Genomic DNA, 24,191 nt, shown 5'->3' with positions numbered 1-24,191 from the left:
ATAGTGTCTTTATAATACGATTTAAGATCAGAGTTAAAACGAACATGACGTATAGAAATTTGTTCTCGCTGCGAGAACAACGCTTTCGAGAATTACGTCAGTTTGGTGTCGATAAAAAGTTCCACGACTACGGTCTCAAAGTTTTATAAACAGGACGTGAAACGTCCCAGTCGCAAACGAGAAACAAAAAAAGAAAAAAAAAAAAGTCGCGAGCTGCTGACCATTTTTCGAGATAGTGGAAAATTTTCCGAATGATTTCTGATCATTTTCCACCAGACGATTCAACCTAACATCGCTGTTGGACATCACTTTGTGTAATTAACTGAATCGGAATCACTAAATAAATTCTTATAATTTGTGATTAAGTGAGAAAAAAAAAAAATACCAATTACAATTATAACGTGCAATTAGAAATCTTTTAGTTACAAATTACGAATGCGATTAGTGTCGATTTGTCTTTTAATTACAAATTAAAATTGTAATCGGTAACTTTTCTTGTCCCAATCACAAAATACATCCGTAATTTTCAATTGCAATATAGTTTTTTTTTCCATCAATTTTTAATTACAATACAGTTGATTTTCAATCAAGTACATTCGTAATTTGGAATTGAAAAAATTTCTAATTACAAATTACAATTGCAACTGGTATTTCTCATTCTTCTAAATACAAATTCAAATTGTAATTTGTAATTTTTTTTTTTATTTTCAATGACAAATTACATGTCCAATTTTTAATTAATTACAAAAACGCCCAACGCCGCCAAAGATTTTTGAAAATTGGATTCATCGACTGATGGTGAAATGACATTCGGCAAATTCTTTCTCAGCTGCGGCGTCGTTGTTGTCTTCACGGACTACAATGACGATTAGCCAATTCTGCATCACGCTACATGATTTCCAACGACTTCCGTCCACCGTCGACAAACTCGAGACGAGCCTCAAGAATTTCGTCACATGTTACAAGTTTCAGAGTGCGTAAAACCGGAGCCTGCTGCAAAAACTAGTATAGACGAGACGGAACGAGCCAAGAGAAGACACACTTTAATTGCGCAACTAAAACGCATCGGAGGTTTTCTCATTATTTTACGTTCGCATAAACAAAGGTGAGTTGGTCAGTTCAAACACGCTCATTTACCGCAAGATGTTTTTGCATCTTCGTGGCTTGGCATATACGTTAAGTATTAATGGGACGTACAGTCGGGTAAAAATTACGTCAAAAAATACATATTGCAAAAGTGAAACTGAAGGTAACAATGCTGAAGATAGTTAACGAAGTCTATCCGATCCGATGTAAGAAAAATATCAAGAGACTGAGTTTCATTTTCAGTTATGAAATTTTTTTTATTAATCATAACTAGAGAAATATAATTATCTTGATCTTTTTTTTTTTTTTCTTTTACTCAAAAATTCTTACTGCTTGTTTGTTCGATTCCAATGAATAATATAGCTCATATATTTATATTCCATGCACAAATGAAATTGCCTTAAAAATTTTTGTCGATACAGATTTTTTCTCAAACTCGATAGACGTTGAAAAAAAAAAAAAAAAAAAAAAAAAAAAATCAAGAAATAAATTACCGTCATAAATATTTGGACTCAAAACGATTAGTGGATAAAAATGTGGTTAATTTGATGAGGTAACTTGTAGACTAGCTTCATTGGTAGTTTTTCCTCTTTCGTTTCTCAGGGTTTTTATTTATTTATTTTTTTCTTATCTGACTGTACGTCTCATAGATTTTTAAACAGATGTATTGTTTATGAAGGCACAGCGCACTAAATTCATCCTCGACAATTCCACCAGCTTGTGCCTAGGTAGGAATAGATTGCGTTGTCTTAGTGTGACAGCCACGCGTTGGTCTCTTCGAATTCCCATTTCTTTGTTTGCGTTAATTACTTCAAGGTTCTTGGACAGCTAGGAATAGTTTAAAGAGAAGTAGGAGAAGAAGGCTGTCCAAATATCGGACAAACGCTGGTGTAAAATTATTGTGTACCGATATCCTCGCAATTTCAATCCGTTAACATGACTATATGACCTCTGCATGGCACCCAAATATTACGTCTAACAATCGTCCTTGTCTTTTTCGTATCACAATACGTCTGCAGGTTTTTTGAATTTTTTTTTTTTTTTTTTATACTATTCGCATTTTTACCACAATTGTTCATCCAGCAACAGTTTGGAATACATAAATAATTTTAAGAGGAAAGAATTCTTCTTTCAAGTTTTTTGTTCAAAAAACTGATATTAAATAGGTTACGACTTATTTTTACCCCCTTTCAAGCACTGATTTGAACGTATTGATTTTTTCTCAACTTCTTGAGCGAAAATCTTTTATAAATATTAATGGTTAACCCTTTGAGCGACACATATGTTATTGTGCTGAGTCAACGTTTATATCAAGACAGTATTCTATGGTTCTTGGGGTCACTGATTACGAATCTGAAATCAGATACAAAAAATTCAAGACGGCGGATCCAATACGGCGGAGGGAAATTTCAAATTTGACCGAATCTGGTTGAAAAACTCTATGCAGGAGTTTTCGGGATCACTGGTTGGATTCGGCACACTAAATTTTCGAAATCTCATTTCATATGCGTAATCAGCTACCCCAAAAAACCCTGGACAGAGTTTTTTCTCCGAATTCGATGGAATTTGAAACTTTTTTCCATCGTATTGGATCTGCGATTTTGAATTTTTACAATCCAATTTCAGATTTGCAATCAAAGCCCTTGAAAACTTATAATTTATGTAAAACATCTTTACGGGTAGATGGGTAACTTTCTCGTAAACGAATTATTCCTTCAATTTCCACAATTGTTTTCAATGAATTTGTTTCTAACAATAATAATTTATATTGTATCGCAATAATTACTATCAAGTATTAAAAACCTATTAATACACTCTGAAAAATAGCAAAAAACGGCAAAGTAACATATTGCAAGGTTCTCTAAATATACAAGAAATAGATATAAAAGGTGGTAAAGATACTTACCACTATGACTCAAAGGGTTAAGGTAAACGAGAATTTTCCCAATCATTTTATTGCTACGCACATGTGTTGAATAAAATTTCCGCATCTAATTTCGCAACAATTTCGAGATATCTACTTCGTACGGTACCGTTTAGGAATTTCAATTTCTACACATAATTTTCAGCGAATCATCTCTATCCTGCTCTGACCAATTAACCCAATTGGCAATTCATAGCTCTCAAACACCGTATCATCCGCATGTGTACGACGTTAAGCCTACCGTCGATCATTCAAAGATCTAATCTCGTTGGATGAGCGGAGTATATATGAGACAGATTAACAATGAATTTTATTGTTAGCCAGTGAACGCAGCTACTTCGGTAAATCTTATCGAGGCCATAGTGCAAAAATGTAGTAACTTGAACACCGGCGATAGCGTTGTATATTAGACACGTTACATATACACACTGCAGGCATACGTGAAATGTAACCGCAGAATGCCATCTCCTTGGTCGGTAATTGAGCTAAATCGGCTCTTATTTTCTTAGTCATTTATACGTTGAGTATATAAGCGCTAACTGCTTCTCGACAAATACCATTATATTCACACATACTCCGACATGCGTATGTATATACATATAATATATAAGAATTCGTATAACGCGTCTGTGCAAACATTGAGTGGTATTTTTTTAGTACAATTTATGGGAAGTATAGCATATCTGTGCTTTTTTATCGTTTCAAAGTAGCTCGTCATATTGCACGTTAAAAGTTGCGTGAATTCATATTTCCATTTCAGTTTTTACAATTTCGCACTGCAGAAACATATATTTCCTTCGTAACGACCAAAAAAAAAAATAAAAAAAAATTTTCAATTATATCTTAACAAATTATACAATTTTTACAAATTCTTAATTTCCATGCGTAATTAGATTTTTTTTATACGTGAAAGAGGCTGTTAATTACCCGCCAACACTGTTATATCACGTGAAATTTTTCGCCGCGTTCGACGTCGAGTAGCTAACGTATTTCGTTATTCTATGCATATAATGTGATATTACAGTGTCTTCGTAGAGGTTATGTATTTTTTTGCACAGTGAAAACGACCAGTTTTGAAAAAAAAAAAATGTTCGTAAAGCAACGTAAGCGTTGTACAACAATCACTTCTTACGCGAATAATAATAGTTTGCTGCTACTGACTTATGAGTCATTGTGAGATAAAAATTAATTACATAACCAGGGCGACAAATTTTTTTATATGCTCTATGCACGTGTAAGTTGTAAAAAATGTATGTAAAAAATTAGTACGAAACAAACGATTGTAAGCTAACTTTTTGCAATATTAATGAACGTGAATTTTTCGAGTAGCGAGTAGAAAAAAAAAGAGAACCTCTAATATATATAAGTATATATATATGTATATCGGTATAGTGATGCACGTATAACGAGTAATAAATTTTCTTTGATTGACACGGAATAAACATCAATGATATATTGAAAATATACACATGAGCAATAACGCCTATAGATGATACATATCATTCGGCAAAGGTGTTCTTATTTTTCTTGGGTATTAGTATGTTTCGCACGTATGTAACCCACGTACGATGCATGTGCGTATAATATATACACCATCCATTTCATACCTTGGTAAGTAAGACTTGTTGACGCCTTCAACAGTTGAAAATTAGTTTATCACCTCCTCGCAAATATTGAATAATTCAAAAGATTGACATTGAAAATTTGCGCATCCGATTATGGCAACTGACGACAGACCGAAGAGTAAATTTTTACCTCATCGTCAGATATAAATGATGATTTTTCTACTACACGTATATTTCGATCTAAAAACAAGACAATCTAATTCAAAGCGTACAAGTAATACTTTCGAAAATTTTGTGCAATCTTTACCGAATTCGTTTTTTTTTTTTTTCTTTCATACCTCGTTCGCGACATGTTGCGTATTTTTAAATTCAAACCGTTACAGTGAAAATGGTTCTGGGATTCACCGTCGACGAGCAGCACCTGCCTCTGACTAGCTACTGATGTATAGTTGCTAGGTTGGCTTTATCACGTGAGTTTTGCAGATAATATAAAGTTGACGGTCGGTAATGAAAATCAATAAACGATCGAAGAGAGCAAAGTGCGGCAGCGGTGGAAATTGGATAAATAATAACATTTGTTCAATTTTCACAAATATTTGTCAGAGGAAAGAATTTAAATAATTGACTAAGGGTTTCTTATTAAAAATGAAAAAACAGTTGAAACTAAAACAACTCTAAAACTTTTCAGCAGTTCGTTCAAACAAAAATAAATATACCTATGTATAATTTTTTTCCTGAATCAATCAATTATTCCCCAAGAAATATTTAAGTAGATATTTTCGTCGATCGAGAATTTTTCTCTTTTGATGTAGTTATTAAAAATCGGTTCAATAATCCAAAGGCAAAAAATATAGCTGAATCAAAGTAGAATATGATTAGATTAAGAATTGGACAAAATATTTAATTATGATTTTAGATTTAATTATTAAAATACACAGTTGTATCGACAAGCTCGATTACACAATCTTCTCACTACGGTTTGTAAATGCCGCGCGAGCTTATCCTCAGAACTGAAGAGTATCAAGTTGACGCGCGAAAGGTAGGGTCAAATTGGAAAAACCTCATCATTCGTTATCTACTGAACTGTAAACGAATGCAGTTTTTCTATTTTCTTAATCAAAGTTAAAGATAGATTCGCCTAATAACCAGCCCCAAAGAGGAATTGTAGATCAATCAGACGCGTTCCGCAAATTTAAACGATTACAGATACAAATTTTCACCAACGAATCGATGAATGTTGAATAAGCAATAGAACAAGAGTGCGAAATGTAATTACTTCGCAAGTGAAATTACTGATTAAAGAAAAGAAAACTTGTAATCGTGAACTCACCAACGTTGTTGAATAATTGTCCTATTACTCAAATGTCTGCTCGCAGCTAGAAAAAAGAAATTACCAATCGAATTAGCATGGTACGGTATTCACAGTTTTCAATTTCATTATTTTGATTTTGATGTTATTAAAAAATGTTATTCAAGTATAGTTACGAGAAACGTTAATGTATAAAAATGTTGAGACAAAAATTACTATTTTATACATTTATTGTTAGAACACTTAAAGAAGTCGAATTTACGAAATCTGAGTTTGTTAATGCTGTATAAACAGTTTACTAAACTTCAAGTAATCCTAAAGTTGCAAAAAATTACTTTTTCCAAAGATGCATCATTACATTAAAGGGGCCGTCCATTATTCACGTGATCTTTTTTTAAGCATTTTTCAACCCCTCCTCCCCCTTGGTGATACGTGGTGAGGTTTAAGACTACCCCCCCGACCCCCACCCAACATCACGTGTATTTTTAGTATCTAAAAAAAATCTAAAATTTTTCAGAATATCTTAGAATATTATCTTAAGTACAGATATAAAATATAATCTTATCTTATTCTGATATTAAGGACCATGATAAAAATGTCTAGATAGAAAGGTTAATAGTGAAAAAATAAATACACGTGATATCTTATTACACCCCCCCCCCCCCCTTGCGTCATCTCGAGATTTTTGGCAACCCCCCCCCCCCCTTTTCAAGCCTCACGTGATTAATGGACGGCCCCAAAGTTATAAACTTCAGCCTGATAACTAGTTTCTATTACGTTTACCCATCGTTACTTTTTGTAACGACAAGTGTAACCCAACGAGTATTAAAGAGAAATTTTATTACCTCGTATCCGTTGCTCCATTTCCCGAATGCAGTTCTTGCATAATCTCGCATCCTGGCGTCGTTACATTGCCCGTTCAAAGGTCAAATTCAGAAGTCGCACTTATTGCACCACATCACAAATAATACAAAATATTCCGTCATGCTGCAAATCCATTTCACTTATCACACAACTATTTTTTAACAAAACGATCGGATTCACTTCCACGTTTCTTTGACAATTGTGATCAGTAAAATCACTTCATTTTAATCGTTTCTTAACCACAGCCAATTCTGCACACATTGTAATCAATGCCCCAAGATATGTTTTTTGTATTTCATCACTTAAATCGATACACGTGTTCACCACTAATTCTGCATTATTTCAACGCATCGGAGATATGAGAAAAAAAACCACAACAACAACAATAAACAGGTTACTAAAAACTTCGGAACTTTGGACACACTCGAAATATGGAAACAATTCAACGTGTTATCCATTCTTCACGTACCGGAATTCAATGAGATACGAAATAACAGATCACAATCTTAATCCGTTATAAGTAATATATGCAAATGCGTGCAGAATCGAAAACACGAGATCCTGATAAATACTCTCGACGATAAACAGGGTATGTTATTGTTTATCAGTAACCACGTAGTTTTCGACTTATAACCTACAATTAATTGCTAATGAGTTCCACTTTTTAAAAGATATAGTATGATTATTGCGGATTAGTTGGCAAAATCGATGAATAAAAATTTATAAAACAAAGAACAAAGTCATACGAAAGCCAAAAAAATCCGTGAGAACTGACGTTATGTATCGTAAAGGTCGGAAATACGCTTTTGTAGCCATTAATAATAATAATGAAATCAGCAACAATATTGAGATGTTAATTATGAATGGATATTACCGCTCGACTTTATCTAGTTGGTACATACAAAAAAATGTTAATTAAGCAAATAAATTATAGTAATCATAAGCTCAAAAACAATAAGCTCAGCTACAACATCAATAGGTTAATTATAGCTCGACTTTATCGCTAGACGTTCACGTTCGTACTGATCACTAAGCCTCTTTTCACCCGATCAGTCTCTCAGCTCACAACAGATCATTGAAATCATACACATACAGTGACATACACATTGTACACAAGAGCACATACAAAGGTACACACTCGGTTCCACACATCTAAAGTGACCTTTAACACTTATCATAATATAACATACCCATATGTTATTCTTATACTCTTATTCTTACACCATGGATTTACGCGACGTTCAGGCACTTCGCGCCATTCTTCGCAGTCCCGTAACCAACTTCATTCTTGTCATACCGCGCATGCGCTTACACGGCTATTGTTAACCGTTAAGTTGCCGTTGCCCCGTGCGCAAGGCGTTAATTTGAAATTCTCAATAAACACCCCCCATCCGTTAATGAATTTAGAGCAGATAATATGAATGTGAGAATTTTTTTTTTTGAGAAATTCTTTGGGTTGTTCAAGGGGATGCCTATGTCAATTTCTAAGTTGAAGTATACATCTCCGAATATCGAGATCCACATATTTTAAACGCGAAAAAGGGTTTAATTAACAGCTCGATTCTATATACAGTTCAGAATTATGCATTGAATTTGGCTGTTAAGCCCTTTTTTGAGTTTCAAATACGTGGGCTTCGATATCTGGAGACTTATATGACAACGTCGAAATCAACCAGGGCATCCCCTTGATGTTCTAAGAAAATCGGAGTTCGGCTTGAAATTTTCGTTCAATTGAAGTTAGCCTGATCGTGTATATTGTCGTGAAATATAATACGAATTACAACGGTAAGCACCATTTCTTGAAAAATTTGAACCGTTGTTCGTTTTTTTAGCAGCTTAACTGTAAACAAGTCAAAACTTTTCCTTTTAAGTATAAGATATTTAGATAAATTATACAAATATATCACAATCGAGTGTATCATTGCAAATACTCAACCGGATCAGAATAAATTTTTTTTTAAATAATACATGTTGTCTCACATTTAACATAACACCAGTGTATTTCGTTTCACAACTGGGATACATAATATTACAATGGTGCATAATAAAATTCTATACATATTTTCTTTCTATCTAAAAATAAACCACTTCTTAATAAACCTTTCCATCACCGTTCTTTGCCGTGGACCGAAATTTATACTTATTTTTTATTACTTTATATAATAAAAGAGAATAATAACGAATTAAAGTACGGATCATCTTTTATGCTATCTTGAACGGTTGACTGACTATACAGTAATATAGGTATAGTTTTTATAATAATAATAAAATAATGGTATAGTATATAATTTTTGTGCATTATTTTCCATACAATGAAGACTGGTTTCGGTTCACGGAAAATGAGGTCTATCAAAATTCGAATTTACCTGTCGTATGAATTTTCTTCTAGAAACAAGCCCTTAGCATAAACCTCTTCATGAAAAGCATAAACCAATTCATAATTAATCTTTTTTCTTTTCCTTTCAACATTTAATAATAATAATATTAATTCATACAAACATTATCTCTATTTATTCCTCGTTACTTTTCATATTTATATAATATATAATCATTATTTATATATATATATATATATAATTCTGAGAATATAATGAAAGTCTATAGTCTATGTAATATAACTTCTTCCACTCATTCGCATAATATTGTTTCAAAACATTTATTACTTTAGATAATAATAATGCATTATAGATATAACTAGTCGAAGGAATTTAGTAGCGTTCATTATTATTATTATTATTATTATTATTGTGGATCTAGAGTGCTAAAAGGGTGTTTAAAAATCATGATTCACCATACCGCACACTTTTCCTCAATTTTTTTTTCCCTTATGCTTACAGAAAATGAAACCTTCCGTGTTTTTCGATACACCATACCGAATTGGGTTGATATAAATTCATTTTACTATGCATAATAGCATTAAATATATTTCATCTCGTTTTCTGCCATTCTTTTTAAATCCTAAACGCTAAACACGAAATACATGACTTTATAGTCTCTATTAGTAATGCTATTTTGTCAAATACTAAAATAAATTGGTAATAGCTAAAATTAGTATAATAAGAGCTCTATTGATGCATGGCCATACCCTTCTATTCTTTAGCACACGAGAAAAATGCAGTTTTGTTCCTGTTTCCCTCATGTATATAACTTTCCGACAAAACTCACAATGTAATTAAATATCAACGCATATATGTATACATTAATTTACATATATAGGTGTATTTATATGTACCTATACAAATGTATACTTATACAATGATGAAAGTGAACCTGTTTTCTTTGCTTCAACAAAGAAGTTCTAACACTTTATATTGACAACGGTATCAAATGCCAACGTAATACCTAGTTGCGTGAGCAGCTTAGATACTTCGCTGGGTAAAAAGCATATTGCACTCAAGAAAGCTGCTATCTTGCTTAAACTAGAGATGTACGGGAAGAAGCTGGTTCTTAATTACCATTATATTTAATATACATTTTTTAAATTTCTTTTCATTTTGTAACCTTGTTGAAATGGTATCATGAATTTCATTCGAGAATCTCGAGTATTAGATAGTACATACATATATGTATATAATATGTATAGGAAACACAAGAATATCCAACAAATCCGTACAGATTAAATTTACACTTAATAACGTGTGTCTCTCTCTCTCTTGTGTTAATATGTTACCTGGATCTCTGCAACGCTACCAACGAATATACATTTGTGTATACACGATATATTACAAAAAGAATTCAATTAACGAAACAAAAATCGAAAATAAAAAAACCAAATTGGATAATCAATAGATCAGCTAGTTGCTCTGTGCTGTCGAAAGGGTTTCTCGCGAAGTTTACAGATTTCAACCACCTATTTGTAATAAAACTAAAAGAATGGTAATAAACTACTTAATAATCTATCAATTTTAACCTTTAGAGAGCCGGCATTTTCTCCTTGAAATTCGATATTTTTTTAGAGGTATGTTTTGTGTATATAAATAGTCAACACGTCCAGTGAAGTTTCCGAGTTATCTGCTAACTCCTAACAGAAGCAGGTCAGCCATCTAAAGGTTAAAGATCTGAGTCTAAATTATATCATACCCCAAAAAAAGTAAATCTACTATTTATGAAACAGAACGTAAATTCCAAACGAGTTAAAATCGAAATGGTAGTAGATCTTCATATTCAGGAAAAAGAGAAAAATTAATGCGTAAATTTACCAAGTACAAAGAATAAAAGTAAAGTTAAACTCTTTTCATTATTTACAGTGATATATACCATTATTTTGTTTTCATTTCTTTTTTTTTTCTGCAAAAGTAGTAAAATCAGTTCACTTTCATTTTTTCCCCCCTGCCTTGACTTGCCCTCCACCGCCCTGCACTCGCTTCGTATTTTTTGCAAACTAACTTGCCTGTAAATTTTTTTTTTGTCTTTTGTATTTTTGTTTTAGTATAAACTTGAAAACACTAGCTGCAATTTAATTTTCTTTGGGAATAATTATACGTTGATCATGTTACATTGAAATTGTTGATGTAGTATACATTGAGGATGCTACACATTGATGCGTCGCATTGCGACCTACTCAAAGGCAGGCAATACAACAATATGACGGACTAATGTGGGGCAGTCTTTGCGATTATTAGTGTTATGCTGACCAAGAGAGTAGCGGCAATCGCGAATTCTAACCAGGAATCGTGAATGAAATGAATTTGTTAGATTCATTCGATACAATTAACAGTTGTGAATTCTATTCGACAGAGTATAACTACAATAAAACCATGATTATCCAAATCTCAGTTATCTGAACTACATCTTAACTTATCTAAGAACTCAATTACCCGAACGCTGGCTCAAAAAATGCATTTTGGCAAGAAATATACATTGTTATTAGCTCCGATTTTGCGAGAACCACGCGTGGTCGAACATGCTCAAGTGCGTTTTCCATCTTCCAGCGTTAGACCACTTGTACGTTACTTCTATCAATAATTTTTATTTGCTCCTTGTTAGCGCGAACATTTATTTGTGTTCTACATGTCATCGTCTACGATAAAAATTTCTTTTCGGTTATGCTTTTGATTTTCCAATGTAGTCTCGGTCCCAATTGATTCAGATAATCGATGTTCTACTGTAGTACGGTACGATGAACGTGTTTAGTAAAGCAAAAAAAATGCGAGCGCTCGCAGATATATGGGGACCAATTATTGCCGACTCGTCACACAATTACTGTACAAGTTTTGAGAAATTTGCTAATTTTCGATACAAAAAACTATCACAGTTTAGTTGGCTAGTCAGTCACGTAATTTTTTGACGACTTTCTTTTCCAGAACATGTAGTAAGCGCGTACTATAGTATTTTGGATGAAATTATTCAATTCAGAGGAATATAGAATTTATATTCATATTAAAATGTGAGAGATCTTGCAATATTTCTACTTTATCAATATCGCAATCGTCAAGTTGCACATCTTTCAACAAACAGATTAAATTTATATACATAATTCCAAAGATATTGAACATGTTCTAAAATTTGCGTGTCAATTACGAAGCGCTCGCATTTTTGAAATGAAGATTCAATTCAAATAATTCAGATATCATAAAAGTTTCCCTTAACTTCAGTTGAATGATGTTCTATTAATCATAAAAGCTGTTCAGTTCAAGATCAAAAGTATTAAATTTCAGTACCAATCATTTACTGATACTATGAACTCATTGAACATGAAATCGTCCACCATCTATAGCCGCCTTCGTAACGACTTTAAAGTCATTTCTTTTCTTATAGTAATATTCAATGTGCCAAAATAAATTTTGTATGCACATGTTCGATAAATACGAAGTATAAAAATCCAGTGAATTGACAGAAAAGAAAAACTAGAAAAGGGGGTCAAAGATTTTACGCCAAGCGACTATTTATAATATTGTGTTATGTATATATATATGTATGTATGCTGTATGTATATATAATTAATTAACACTAATTTATGTCACATATATCCACTGCGGTAATAAACTGTTAATAATCGTTCGCAATTTCATTAATACGACGTTAAAACTCCAGGTGGTGTCGGCACAACGACGGTATGTTGGGGCACAACCGGTGGCGCTGGTGGAGCCAATGGATGCCCAACTAAAACAGCAGCTGTAGGAATAGGGAGAACTCCTGGCTGAGGAATAGCCGAAGGTGTGCTGACTTGTGTCGGCGGTCCCTCAGCTGCATGCTTTCTAAGATGCCTCAACATATTTCCTTTTTCAACAAAAGTTTTTCCACAATCCGGGCAGCTGTGCGGTCTTTCGTCCGAATGAGAGCGTCTATGGGACACCAAGTGTCCTTTGCACATAAAATCTTTCGGGCACAGATCGCATCTGAACGGTCTTTCCGCGTTGCTACCTTTGTTGTGGGATCGCATGTGGAACAAGAGGTTTCCTTTAAGAGGGAAACTTTTGCCGCATTCGGTGCAAACGAACGGACGCTCGCCAGTATGACATCTCATGTGATTCACAAGGTGTTCCTAATAGGAATAAAGTAAAAAAAGAAAAGAAGAGACATTGTTAGATTGCGATTCAATATTTAAAAATGTTATACTTAGTTAAACTTCTAGAAATTTGAAATTACAACAAAAACACAGCAATAAATGATAAGATAATGAAGGACGTTTGAAAAAAGAAAGTAAAGAGGGGGGAAAAAGGCTTACTTTTCTGGTGAATGGTTTGGAGCATACGTTGCAGCAATGCGAAGATTCGCCTGTATGTTGGCGAAGATGATTGTTAAGATGTTCTTTCCTAGTAAAGGTCCTCTGGCAGAACTCGCATCTGTGTGGCGATTCCCCAGTATGGATACGAACGTGATTGGTCAGGTGCTCCTTTCGAGTAAACGACTTGGAGCAGAAGTGACATCGGTGTGGCGATTCGCCTGTGTGTTGACGCACGTGATTGGTCAAATGTTCCTTCCGCGTGAACGATTTGGTGCAATACTGGCACTTGTGCGGTGACTCACCCGTGTGCTGCCTGACGTGATTAACCAAGTGATCCTTACGTGTGAACGCCTTCGGGCAGTACTGGCAGCGGAATGGCGTCTCCCCTGCAAGCATAAAATCGGTTGAAAATATAATCTCAACGTCTAGTCGTATTCTTATATCCTGAACAAATTAGTGGTTTCGGAAAGCCTAAAAAGCTCAATCTCAATTCTATACAATCACCATTATTATTACAACCGAGATAATATAACGTACTTTTCACTATCAACAAAAGCACAAAATATTTCAAAATCATTTTCATATTCGACAATGTTTTATATTTTGAGAAAACTGTTAAGCCAGGTATCGGATCTTTTCTAGAGATAGAAGCTAGTAATCTGACTAGTCAAAAATTGACTGTCAGATTAAGGACAAGAACAGAAATTCATGAGAGCGGTGTATATGGCAGAATGAAATAGTAATAAAAAGATCCATTATTTGAAAAAATATCCCTCTTACTGGGATGGCATTTTTGATTGAAGAAACAATTCGTCTATTTATTTCAACCTTTAAAACTGTTTGAATGCAAATTGTTTTTATCAGCAGTTATTGAGACAGAAAACTAACGCATTTAAAGTATTCCTAAGTTAATCCTAGAATTGAAGTGACGTTTTCACATATTTTGAAAACAGCTCAATTGGTAGAACTTGACGGGCATCCACTCTCTACTATTGCCAATCGCAAAACGGTTTATAGTTATATAAAGTAATAAGTTCATTTCTTTTATCACCCTTATTCAATTCAGAAACAGTTCAGCCCTCCATTAGTGTGTCAAATAACATAGAATCATAGAATGAATAAAATGGAATATTGACCCTTTTACTAGTTGTGAAAAATAATTTGAAGATTCAATTCACTACAAGAGGCTAAAAATAAATTCACCTGTTGAGGTCTTATTTCGACCGCATTAATTTCTCACCGATTATTAGAGAACGTAACAAAGTATTACCACAATAATAAATGAAGAACAATACAGTGATTTGTGGCAAAAATGTCTGAAATACTACGCAAAAATCATCGAAGCCATTGTAGATATAAGAACCTTCAACAAGAATTACAAAATACACTGCTAAAAGGGTTAGAAAGATAAAATTTGAAGCATGAAAGGTATTTTGACTGAATACTGTAAGGTAACGATGGGTAACCATTATTACGAACGATAGTAATTAGTTGCCCGTGAAGTGAACATCTGCCAACCGCTCTCACCTGTGTGTTGGCGGATGTGATTAACAAGGTGTTCCTTTCTGGTGAACGATTTGGAGCAGAAGCCGCATCGGTGTGGGGACTCACCCGTGTGCTGGCGAACGTGGTTCAAGAGATGCTCCTTCCGAGTGAACGTCTTTGAGCAGAAATCACAGCGATGCGGTGTCTCGCCGGTATGCCACATTATGTGGTTCGTGAAGTGCTCCTTCCGTGTGAACGACTTACCTGGTTGCGTATTGAAACAGATATAGAGAATAAAATTAAATCCGTAGTTATTTACATGTGGCAATTTAATCTTTGCACTTATCTTTGATTTGAAAACTCCCTAAAACTTTTCCAACTTTTCCATACAAACATCTCTCACAATATCAGGTTTGTTAAATTTTCAGCTTTGTGGCTACAAATATTTGTTGAGAATTTTTTTTCTTTATTACAGCTTTGAATAAATACATCACTTATATCCATACATTTACGGTGAAGAACATTTGTTATATCATTTTTTGTGACATTTAATTTGCAAGGGAAAAAAATGGGACAAATATTAATTAATCGATTTCCAATGATCTGTTCCCGAAAAATTATCAGAATCCCAGTAAAAAGTTTGCTGAGTCACAAAATTTCATTGAATATTTATTTAATTTAATATTCAACTAAAATTCGACAATGAATGAATAATATCACCAAAAATTTGATAATTACTCGAGTTCGAATGCTTCAGAATTTCATTATTTTACCAGATCAATTAATTAGTAATGTAAGAATAACGAAGTTGAAAAATGTACGGAAATTTCAAAACAATTAATGAAACAAAATTTAAAATTGATTTATTTGTGATTTCATTAGAGATTTGCTAATACTGAAAAGATATTTTCATAATTATACATAAATTAACTCATGTAATTCTTTCCTGAAAATTTTTTGTAAGGTAACAAAATGGAAAAAGAAAAAAAGAAGATAATTACTCGGATAGAGTAATAAAAATTAAAAAAGTAAAGTAGATAATTAACCAGGATAAGTTTGCGATTAGAATGAAGCAGAACTTGATAAAACGTTAATGGAGAATTTTCAAGTCAAAAAGTATAAAATCCTCACGGAAAAAAAAAATAAAAAATAAGAAGAAAAAGAAGAAGAAGAAGAAGAAGAAGAAGAAGAAGAAAGAAAGAAAGAAGCAACTTTTTATTACTCAGCGGAATTCGTTATCGAATTTTTTTCTTCTTCAATGTGTTGATATAAAATGATATTTGAGAGCTTTGCTCTATGGTGTATAATAATGGAAAAACAAATCGGTAGAGTAATACGAACCGCTGATATTTACGAAATAACAAGTCATGCCATTCCAATTTAATCGAAATAGATGTAGAAGTAAAAAAAATATAAATATACTGGTAAGAATTATAGTACTGAAGTCACTGATCCCTAAGGTTATGGAATAAAGGGTCAGCGGCGCTAAAGAAATGCGCGCGACTATCGCCGCGGTTAAAGCCATGCGCGATCAATTCTCGCGGATATTATTTTTACGTTTTGTAATAAGCCACCTTCCCGATAACTTTAACTACATATTCACCTAGCATGCGCACTAAACGCGAAATATTTAAATACATCTATATCTAAATATTAAGGCTTATACGAGTCGGTAATAATTATCAACTATCGCGATACATATATTTCTAATCATTATTCTGGTACGAAAAAGAAATTACATCTAGATTTGTCTTAAAGCTTCATTTTTCGGATAAATTGACCGTAGATTTTTCAACGTAATAAACGGTGACGCAATACCGCGTTTTTCTTTGTGTTCACCCTTTCTTTGTATCACTATTTCAGTATATTATCGCCATGCGTAATATATCCACCTGCTTTTGATAACTTCATTTGGATTTTTTCTTTTTCTTTACTATACGATATGGAAAACCTGAGGTAAGGTTTTTTTTTATTTACACCTACATGTAGCGATGCTTTGCCGAAATATTCTCTACATAACAAGAGAACCAAAAGTTTCATCAATACTGATGCTGCAACGATTATATTACAGAATTATGCATCTTTGATACAGTTTGAAACCAAAAATAGTCTCATGATACTCGAGAATATTTTGTGAATATCAACGAAAACTTCTTACTCGCTGAACCGTTTGTACAGCGATTAACAAGCAGATTTAAATAATTTCCGACTTGTATCACAAGCAGTTTTACGTTCTCGTAGTATTTGTGCAGCTTCAAAATGAATAGTGCTTACGTTTGCTGATCAATTGCTCATTGCCTTATCTGGTTGGTTTTGATGGTTTCCTTATCACAGACATTTCTCTTTGCTTTTCAGAGGATAAATGTTAGCTGATAAAAAGTTAGAATAAATTTTTGATCCTCAAATGCCTTTATTTTGAAATCAGATTTTCAGACGACCTACTGCCTATGCCTACTCAATTTATCCCGATTTTTGCTCAATGTTTGCATGATTAATGTGGTATATTTTCACATTGTTTCCGTAAAACCGACACGTTTATAGTGCTTTAAGTGTCTGAAAACAAATTATGAAAAATTCTACGCGATATGTAAATCGATGTTACTGCTTCGAAAATCATGTAATTGATTGAATACATAGAATTTTATTCACAATCCAGTGGCATGAACCCACTGTAGTAACTAAAAATCTTTGCAGAAAGATTTGAGGACTCACTTTGCAGAAGTTTAAAAAAAGATAATTGAGCATATTGAAAACGTTGTTACAAATATTAAACTATTTATCTTTATTTCAGTGGATTTTTCCGAGGGATATGTGATTATTAAACATTGGCTGTTTGTTTACTCACCACAAATTTCACAGCGAAAGGGCGTATCGTTGGTGTGGGATCGCATGTGATTGGCGAGATGTTCCTTGCGAGTATACTTCTTTCCACAGACTTGGCAGTGATGAGGAGTTTCCCCTGTATGCCACATAACGTGGTTCATAAAATGCTCTTTTCTCGTAAAACTCTTCTTGCATATGTCACATCGATGTGGTGTCTCACCAGTATGTTTACGAACGTGGTTAACCATGTGCTCCTTCCTGGTGAATGTCTTGGCACAATACTGACATCTGGAAATAGATATAATAAGAGGTTAGTTTTCCTTTATACAATGAATAGAGAACCAACTTTTAAACGTCGGCGTTTCTAAACTTGATTTTAATGAACTTAAGAACTATTAATTATAATGAAAATTAATCACAGTCTTGAAAAGATATACAATAAACGCACCTATAAGGCGTTTCGCCTGTGTGACATCGAGTGTGGTTGTCCAAGTGTTCCTTCCTGGCGAAACTTTTTCCGCAAACGGTACAATTGTAAGGTTTGTCAGTAGCATGTCTCTTCATATGTCGTTCCAGTGATGGGGCATTAGCAAACACGTGAAAACAAACCGCGCAAGTGAACATAGATCCTCCAAGATGGCATTTACCATGGCGTGTGAGGTCATTGGCATTGGTAAATGCTTTACCACAGACCTGAAACAAATACAGAATATTATGTTAGTAATTTTATAGGAACTTTAAAGTATTACTATAAATTATTAATCCACTCTTGCACTGTTAAAACAGAATAATGAATTACCTGGCATGTAAAAGGCTTGCGCTCCGTGTGATATCTCCGATGTACAATAAGTTGATAACGAAACTGAAATATTTTTCCACATACTTCGCAGGCATGACTACCTACGGAGACAGGAGATGCGCTTGGTCCCGGGGTTGCTTCTCCGTCACTTGTTTTTATATCAAATTTATTCAACTGAACCTGTTGCACTATTGGAGTTCCGTTTTGTATGGTGGTTACTGTTTGGGTCGGCACAGTACCGCCCACCAATGTTGTTCCGGCAGCTATTTCACTCTGTAGTTTACCAAAAACTTCATGGTATGCCAAAAGTTGATTTATATCCTCGACGTTGACCTAGAATCAGAATGAAATAAATCATATGCGTAAGCATGCAGGAAGTAACTTTACTCAAATTAGTGAAGAAAATCCACAATTACAGTATTATTTTTATTTTTATTGTAATAGCTTTTAATAACGTCATGTCCCTACCTTGTACATGTTCTGCACCATCTCAACGCCCAGTGTCTTTGCAAGATCCTGTTCGCTACCAGCACTTATTTTGACAACTGAACCATCTGCCGTTCTTACATCCATCATATGTCCTCCAGGTTTAAGATCAGGTAACTGGAATCTGAATAAAGAATTAATCAAAACTAGGCCCTGAAAAACAAATTGCAGCGTCACTCACGTTGTAAATTTTTCATTCTACTTTTTGTTGTACTCCGAATTTGTTTGAAAAATACTACTATGCTGTAGCTGACACAATAAACCTGGGTGTACACATCGTTTCAACAGTTTTCTTTTTATTAATCACTCTGGATATCAGTTGTAGAAAAGTTATCATTCGTATACTTACTGCGCCATACTATGCTGACGCATCTCCTTTTCTTTCTCAGTTTTCATACTGTCAGAATTGTTCTGATTTCCACCATCTGTAGAACTATTTCCTCCTATATTAACCCCAATTTGCTGCTGTTGCTGCTGCTGCTGCTGCTGTTGTTGCTGCTGCTGTTGCTGCATTAAACTCTGTTGCATGTCGGCCTGTGCCTGCGGTTGCAACTGGAGGTCGCACTGAACCTGACAGTGAACTTGATTATCACTGCATCTCTCAGTTGTACAACTTCCACCTTCATCTTTCACTTTATTTTCATCCCTCTGATTACTTGGCTGGTTTGGCGGGCTGTGCCCACTATTTTGACTAGTCTGATGATTTTGCATTTGATGATGTGATTGCTGTTGTTGTTGTTGTTGTTGCTGCTGTTGCTGCTGCTGTTGTTGCTGTTGCTGCTGCTGCTGCTGTTGTTGTTGTTGTTGTTGTTGCTGCTGCTGCTGCTGCTGCTGATGCAATTGCTGTTGGGACTGCATTTGTTGCTGCATTTGTGCATGTGCTGCATGCAAATGGCTGACACTTGGGGGTATGTGGGTACCGTCTAAACTGAGACCAGGCAGCGATACTGGAATCTGTTGAAAATAATTCAATAATCTTTACTTTGAGAATGAAATTGAAAACAATAAGAATTGCATGAATAATGCTGCACAATACTTGATGTTACTAGTATTTAATCATCATCTGCAAACAAGCGATTATGACACCAAAGTTAATTGATACTAATAAACAATAAATGATATACCGCTTCACATGATGGCTTTATCATTATTGCGTTTCAATTGAAAGCTAAAAAAATTTACTACATCGTACTTTGTGACTTGAGCCACTCGTGAGAAAGTACAATACAGGGTTATTAGACGCACAATGTGTTTAAATTGATAGTGGGTATATTAGTGTTGACTTACATACATACATTCTTCAGCAATGTGTCAGCATTAGCGATTCTTCTACTCATTTAGAAACGGAAAATTATTCTATTCTTAATTCACATAAGACTTGTGTCTGTACTATTTATTGGGAACAATACTTGACATACTATTTGTGGTAGAAAAATAAAATGGTGATAGGTCTTGAAATGAGGTAGAGGAAAAAAAAAAATAAAATTACCGTTACCACGGCAAGAGAAAAATGAGATTACCAGAGGCTGGTACAAAAAAAAAAGTAGTTAGAATTAATTTTCTACATGAAAAATGAGAAATTTCGAAAATGTGGAAGTTGGTGAAAAAAAAAAAAATTAATCTCTCTACTCAAGCGGCATACTATGTTTAAACATGGAAAAAAAACAAAAAAATAAGAATACATGAATATGTATACTAATAGCTACTGCGTAAGCGTACTTGCGTCTGTCGTTTATAGAAAACGAACCTGTGCATTTGGGTGCAAGGAGTTATGTTGATTGTTGGTATTAACCGAAGTTTGCTGATGATGATGCGAAGTAGATGCTTGCTGATGAGAGTTCTGAGCCAATGCCATTTCTTGAGATAACGCAGATGCTGGTTCTTTATTTGCCGTGTCTCCAGCAGCAGTTCGATGCGAGGAATTATGGTGGGCGTGGTGATATACCGAAACCTGAGGAAGCGGTGCCCCAGGAAAGAGATTGGTCAGGACCCAATATTTAGCTACCGAAGAGGCTAAGGCTACGGCTGTACCTACGCGCAGATCTGCCGACGAATGGGGAATACTTCCTACGTTCCCAAGACCAGAGCTAGTGGTCAATCCACTCGGATACGAAGGGCGACCACTTTGACCCACGTTTACTTCCTACCGATACACATTCAAACATTTTGTACGACATCAATTTAGCATGCAGAGGCATGCCTCAAGGCTGTTTCCCAACTGATACCAGTGTGCTATTCTATTTTCAACCATAGACGCTAACTTCTAACTTTGAGTTCTGTTTACGTTAGGCCAAATTAATAGTTCGTAACACTTAGTTCTGTAACATGCATGCCGCAGGCGACAATTCCGTCTTTCCGTGTGAGAAGAAATGGAGTTTCATACATACGATGCGCATTTTCCATGATGAACTCCAGTGGAAAGTTGCATCGATCAACCTCAAGAGCTCGTACAATATATGAATAGATAGTATGTTTTGCAGGCAATACTAAAATACACTAACACAAGGATAACAAAGATAAATTACAAAAAAAAAAATAAAAATTATCAACGTTGACACATTTTCGAAAGTAATAACAACACATTCTCACAACTAAGCTATACACGGTGCAGCAGGATACGGTCGAGATTTTCGCAGAATTGTATTTTTTCAAACTAATACTTATCCAGATATATCTAATGCTTTACAACATATTGCAGAAGCGATTTTATGCTCAAGACATTTCTTTGTCGCACATTTTTCAATTGGAATACAGCCTCGTAATAAATCTAAGAATACTTTCTTACCTCTTGCTGCCCCTGCGTAGTCGCTGGCAGTGCATGCTGCTCCCCGTTCATCTTCGTTCAATGAGGATTGTTGACAATCGTCATCTGTAGCTCATCGTTCCTTGACCTACAAAAAAAAATTCATTGATGAACACGGCTCAAAATAAACAAAATTTCACTCGTATATTATCCGCGTAACGATGCGAGTAATTTATAACTGTTTCGTACCAATAAAATTGTTCGTATAAATTGTCTCACTTCAAGAAATAAAAAGTTCAAAGTCTCATCAGCTGATTCTAATATCAGAAAGTTGCTGAGAGAAAGCTCAGGTTTAAAGAAAAAGCTTGGACTTGATCCGAAAGTAACAGATGACGGAACGAATAAATGTGATATTTCGTGAACATGAGTGGGACAGGAATATCAAGTCGGATCATGAGGTTAAAATTAGTAATGTTATCGTAATGAGTAACATTTCGGAAAAATCATTATTTCGCAATTTTAGGAAATTCTAAAATTCAGTAAATTATAACAAGGCAAAAGAAATTCATATTTTGACAACTCAACCACTTTAGAGTCACTACAAAAGTGCAAAATGGTGATTTTTTTCCCCCAATGTTTCGTTGCAGTAGCGTTAGCAACTTCAGCCTCATGTCAGATCATGGAAGGTTCACGAAACGGATAACTAAGAGGTAATTTGACGCAGAGTCTCCTTGGGGCATTTTTTTTGTGCGATACTAAAACTACTACACTCTCTAAACTCACAATTTTTTCCCTGCATGTGAATATATCCAATGAATCTAGTGTATATTGGTTTTAATAAATCAGATGATACACTATTAAAAATCGAGAAAAAACACTATCATGATGAGATTGATCAAGCGAGAAAATTTTGATGTTATTCTGAACCGTAGTTCGAATGAAGTTTGAAAGATTCTTCAACCCGTTAAACTTTCAAGTATCTAATAAGATCTGATCTCTCAAGATAACAATACATCTCTTTGTGCAATATGTGTGGCTATCGCTTGACTCTGATATTTGCCAATGAATCTATGAGGAAAAAATTACCTAAAACTAACTTGGAACTTGCAAACGTCAGAAAAGAGGGAGAAAAATTTGTACAGGTAAAATAGTCTTAACGCTAAGAAGAGTATAAACGCGAGTTAGGGAGAAAAAGAAAAAAGAATGGAAAATAATCAACGTAAACGAAGACGAGTGCGATAACTCGGTTATGTCCGAGTATGCACAAACCGTGACTGTTATAACTTGACTCCGCGTTGAAACTGAGTACAGTGATAAATAAAGTAAGAGCGAAAATAAGAAAGAAAAAAAAGAAAACATAAAGAGAAACTGCACCAGGGATGCAGCCGTTGGATGGAATGTGGATAACGGAAGAATCTGATATATAAAGAGGATAAAGTGTGACATAGTATGTGTTGATAAATACGTAATACCCTGAAAAGGAGTTGAAATAACGATAAGAGCAATCGAGTATGTGTACGCGCGTGCATGTATTGCAGGATATACATAAGTATGTACCCATCTTCTGGGTGACCGCATGACGCGTCAATTTCCAAACGGGACTGTGAACGTAACAAAATGGAGGTTTACCGAGGGTAAGTATAATGCTCGGGTAGATGAAAACGGCCGTCCCGAAGCTGGGAGGATTGATGTCCTGGTTGTAAGGGATTAAGGGGGGTTGTCAGGAGGCACTCACGTGTTTGCTGTTGTTGGCGGGGCTGGCATCTCGGTCGTCGAGGCCGGGGACGTGCGTCCCGACGCGAGGGGGGACGCCTCTCCAACACCTCACCTCGCCACAGGTACCCACAAGCAAATCCTTCGATAATGGCCACGCACCGCGACTACCGCGTCGACAAATATCACCAAATGAAACTAGGAAAAACCCGGGGCAGTATGAGTGCCGAACAGGGTATGAACCGGGCCTGGAACCTCGATAATTTTACAAAAATATACGGAAGAATAATTGTTGTTGCAGTTTAGAGAAAATACGACTACTGTCATGGCGGACCTCGCTTTCCACGTTTCGTCACAACCCTGACGATAAATTTATCCCCATTCGGGATACAATGATAGGTATAAAGCTACGAGATACTAGATCGGTTTGCATTTATTGAGAATTCATAATGAATCTAGATCATTTTTCTGCGATTTAACCATCATTTTCATTTCATTCTTCAAATATCCGAGGTGTAACCGTCCACGAAAACGACATGCGCGCGCAATTTCCTGCGACGCGCGCATCATGACGTATTTCTCTGTATCCACCCCGCCGCACACATCCGGTACAATGAATTCTGGTTACTCACTCTAATCTTTTCACTACTTGGAAACAGGGTTTAATCAATTTCTTACCGATATTTACAACGTTACACATTTGAAAATTATTCGCAGTAATTTATGT

At 34.9% G+C, this 24,191-nt stretch overlaps 1 protein-coding gene across 8 annotated transcripts; it reads right to left on the bottom strand.

Moving 5' to 3' along the window:
- Nucleotides 1–8,724: 8,724 nt before the first annotated feature.
- On the bottom strand, nt 8,725–23,795 carry LOC124175306 (zinc finger protein 271-like). Of its 8 annotated transcripts, none has more exons than XM_046555407.1 (12): nt 23,487–23,795; nt 21,794–21,899; nt 20,756–21,151; nt 19,358–19,962; nt 18,991–19,132; nt 18,523–18,855; nt 18,172–18,416; nt 17,746–18,011; nt 14,943–15,164; nt 13,718–13,801; nt 13,416–13,633; nt 8,725–13,232 (listed from the first exon to the last, which is right to left on the bottom strand). In XM_046555407.1, the coding sequence occupies exons 2-12, from the start codon at nt 21,842–21,844 to the stop codon at nt 12,759–12,761; spliced, it is 3,036 nt and encodes a 1,011-aa protein (XP_046411363.1). In that variant the 5' UTR covers nt 21,845–21,899; nt 23,487–23,795; the 3' UTR covers nt 8,725–12,758. The 8 variants fall into 8 exon arrangements, with proteins under 8 accessions (XP_046411363.1, XP_046411365.1, XP_046411361.1 ...); XM_046555409.1 differs by having other exon boundaries at nt 15,027–15,164; XM_046555405.1 differs by having other exon boundaries at nt 13,416–13,801; nt 20,756–20,959; nt 21,044–21,151.
- Between the last annotated feature and the right edge of the window lie 396 nt (nt 23,796–24,191).

Source organism: Neodiprion fabricii, chromosome 2, assembly GCF_021155785.1.
Source record: "Neodiprion fabricii isolate iyNeoFabr1 chromosome 2, iyNeoFabr1.1, whole genome shotgun sequence".
Taxonomy (NCBI): Eukaryota; Metazoa; Arthropoda; class Insecta; order Hymenoptera; family Diprionidae; genus Neodiprion; species Neodiprion fabricii.
The sequence above is the reverse complement of the archived record's forward strand: the minus strand, read 5'-3'. Positions and strand labels throughout refer to the sequence as shown.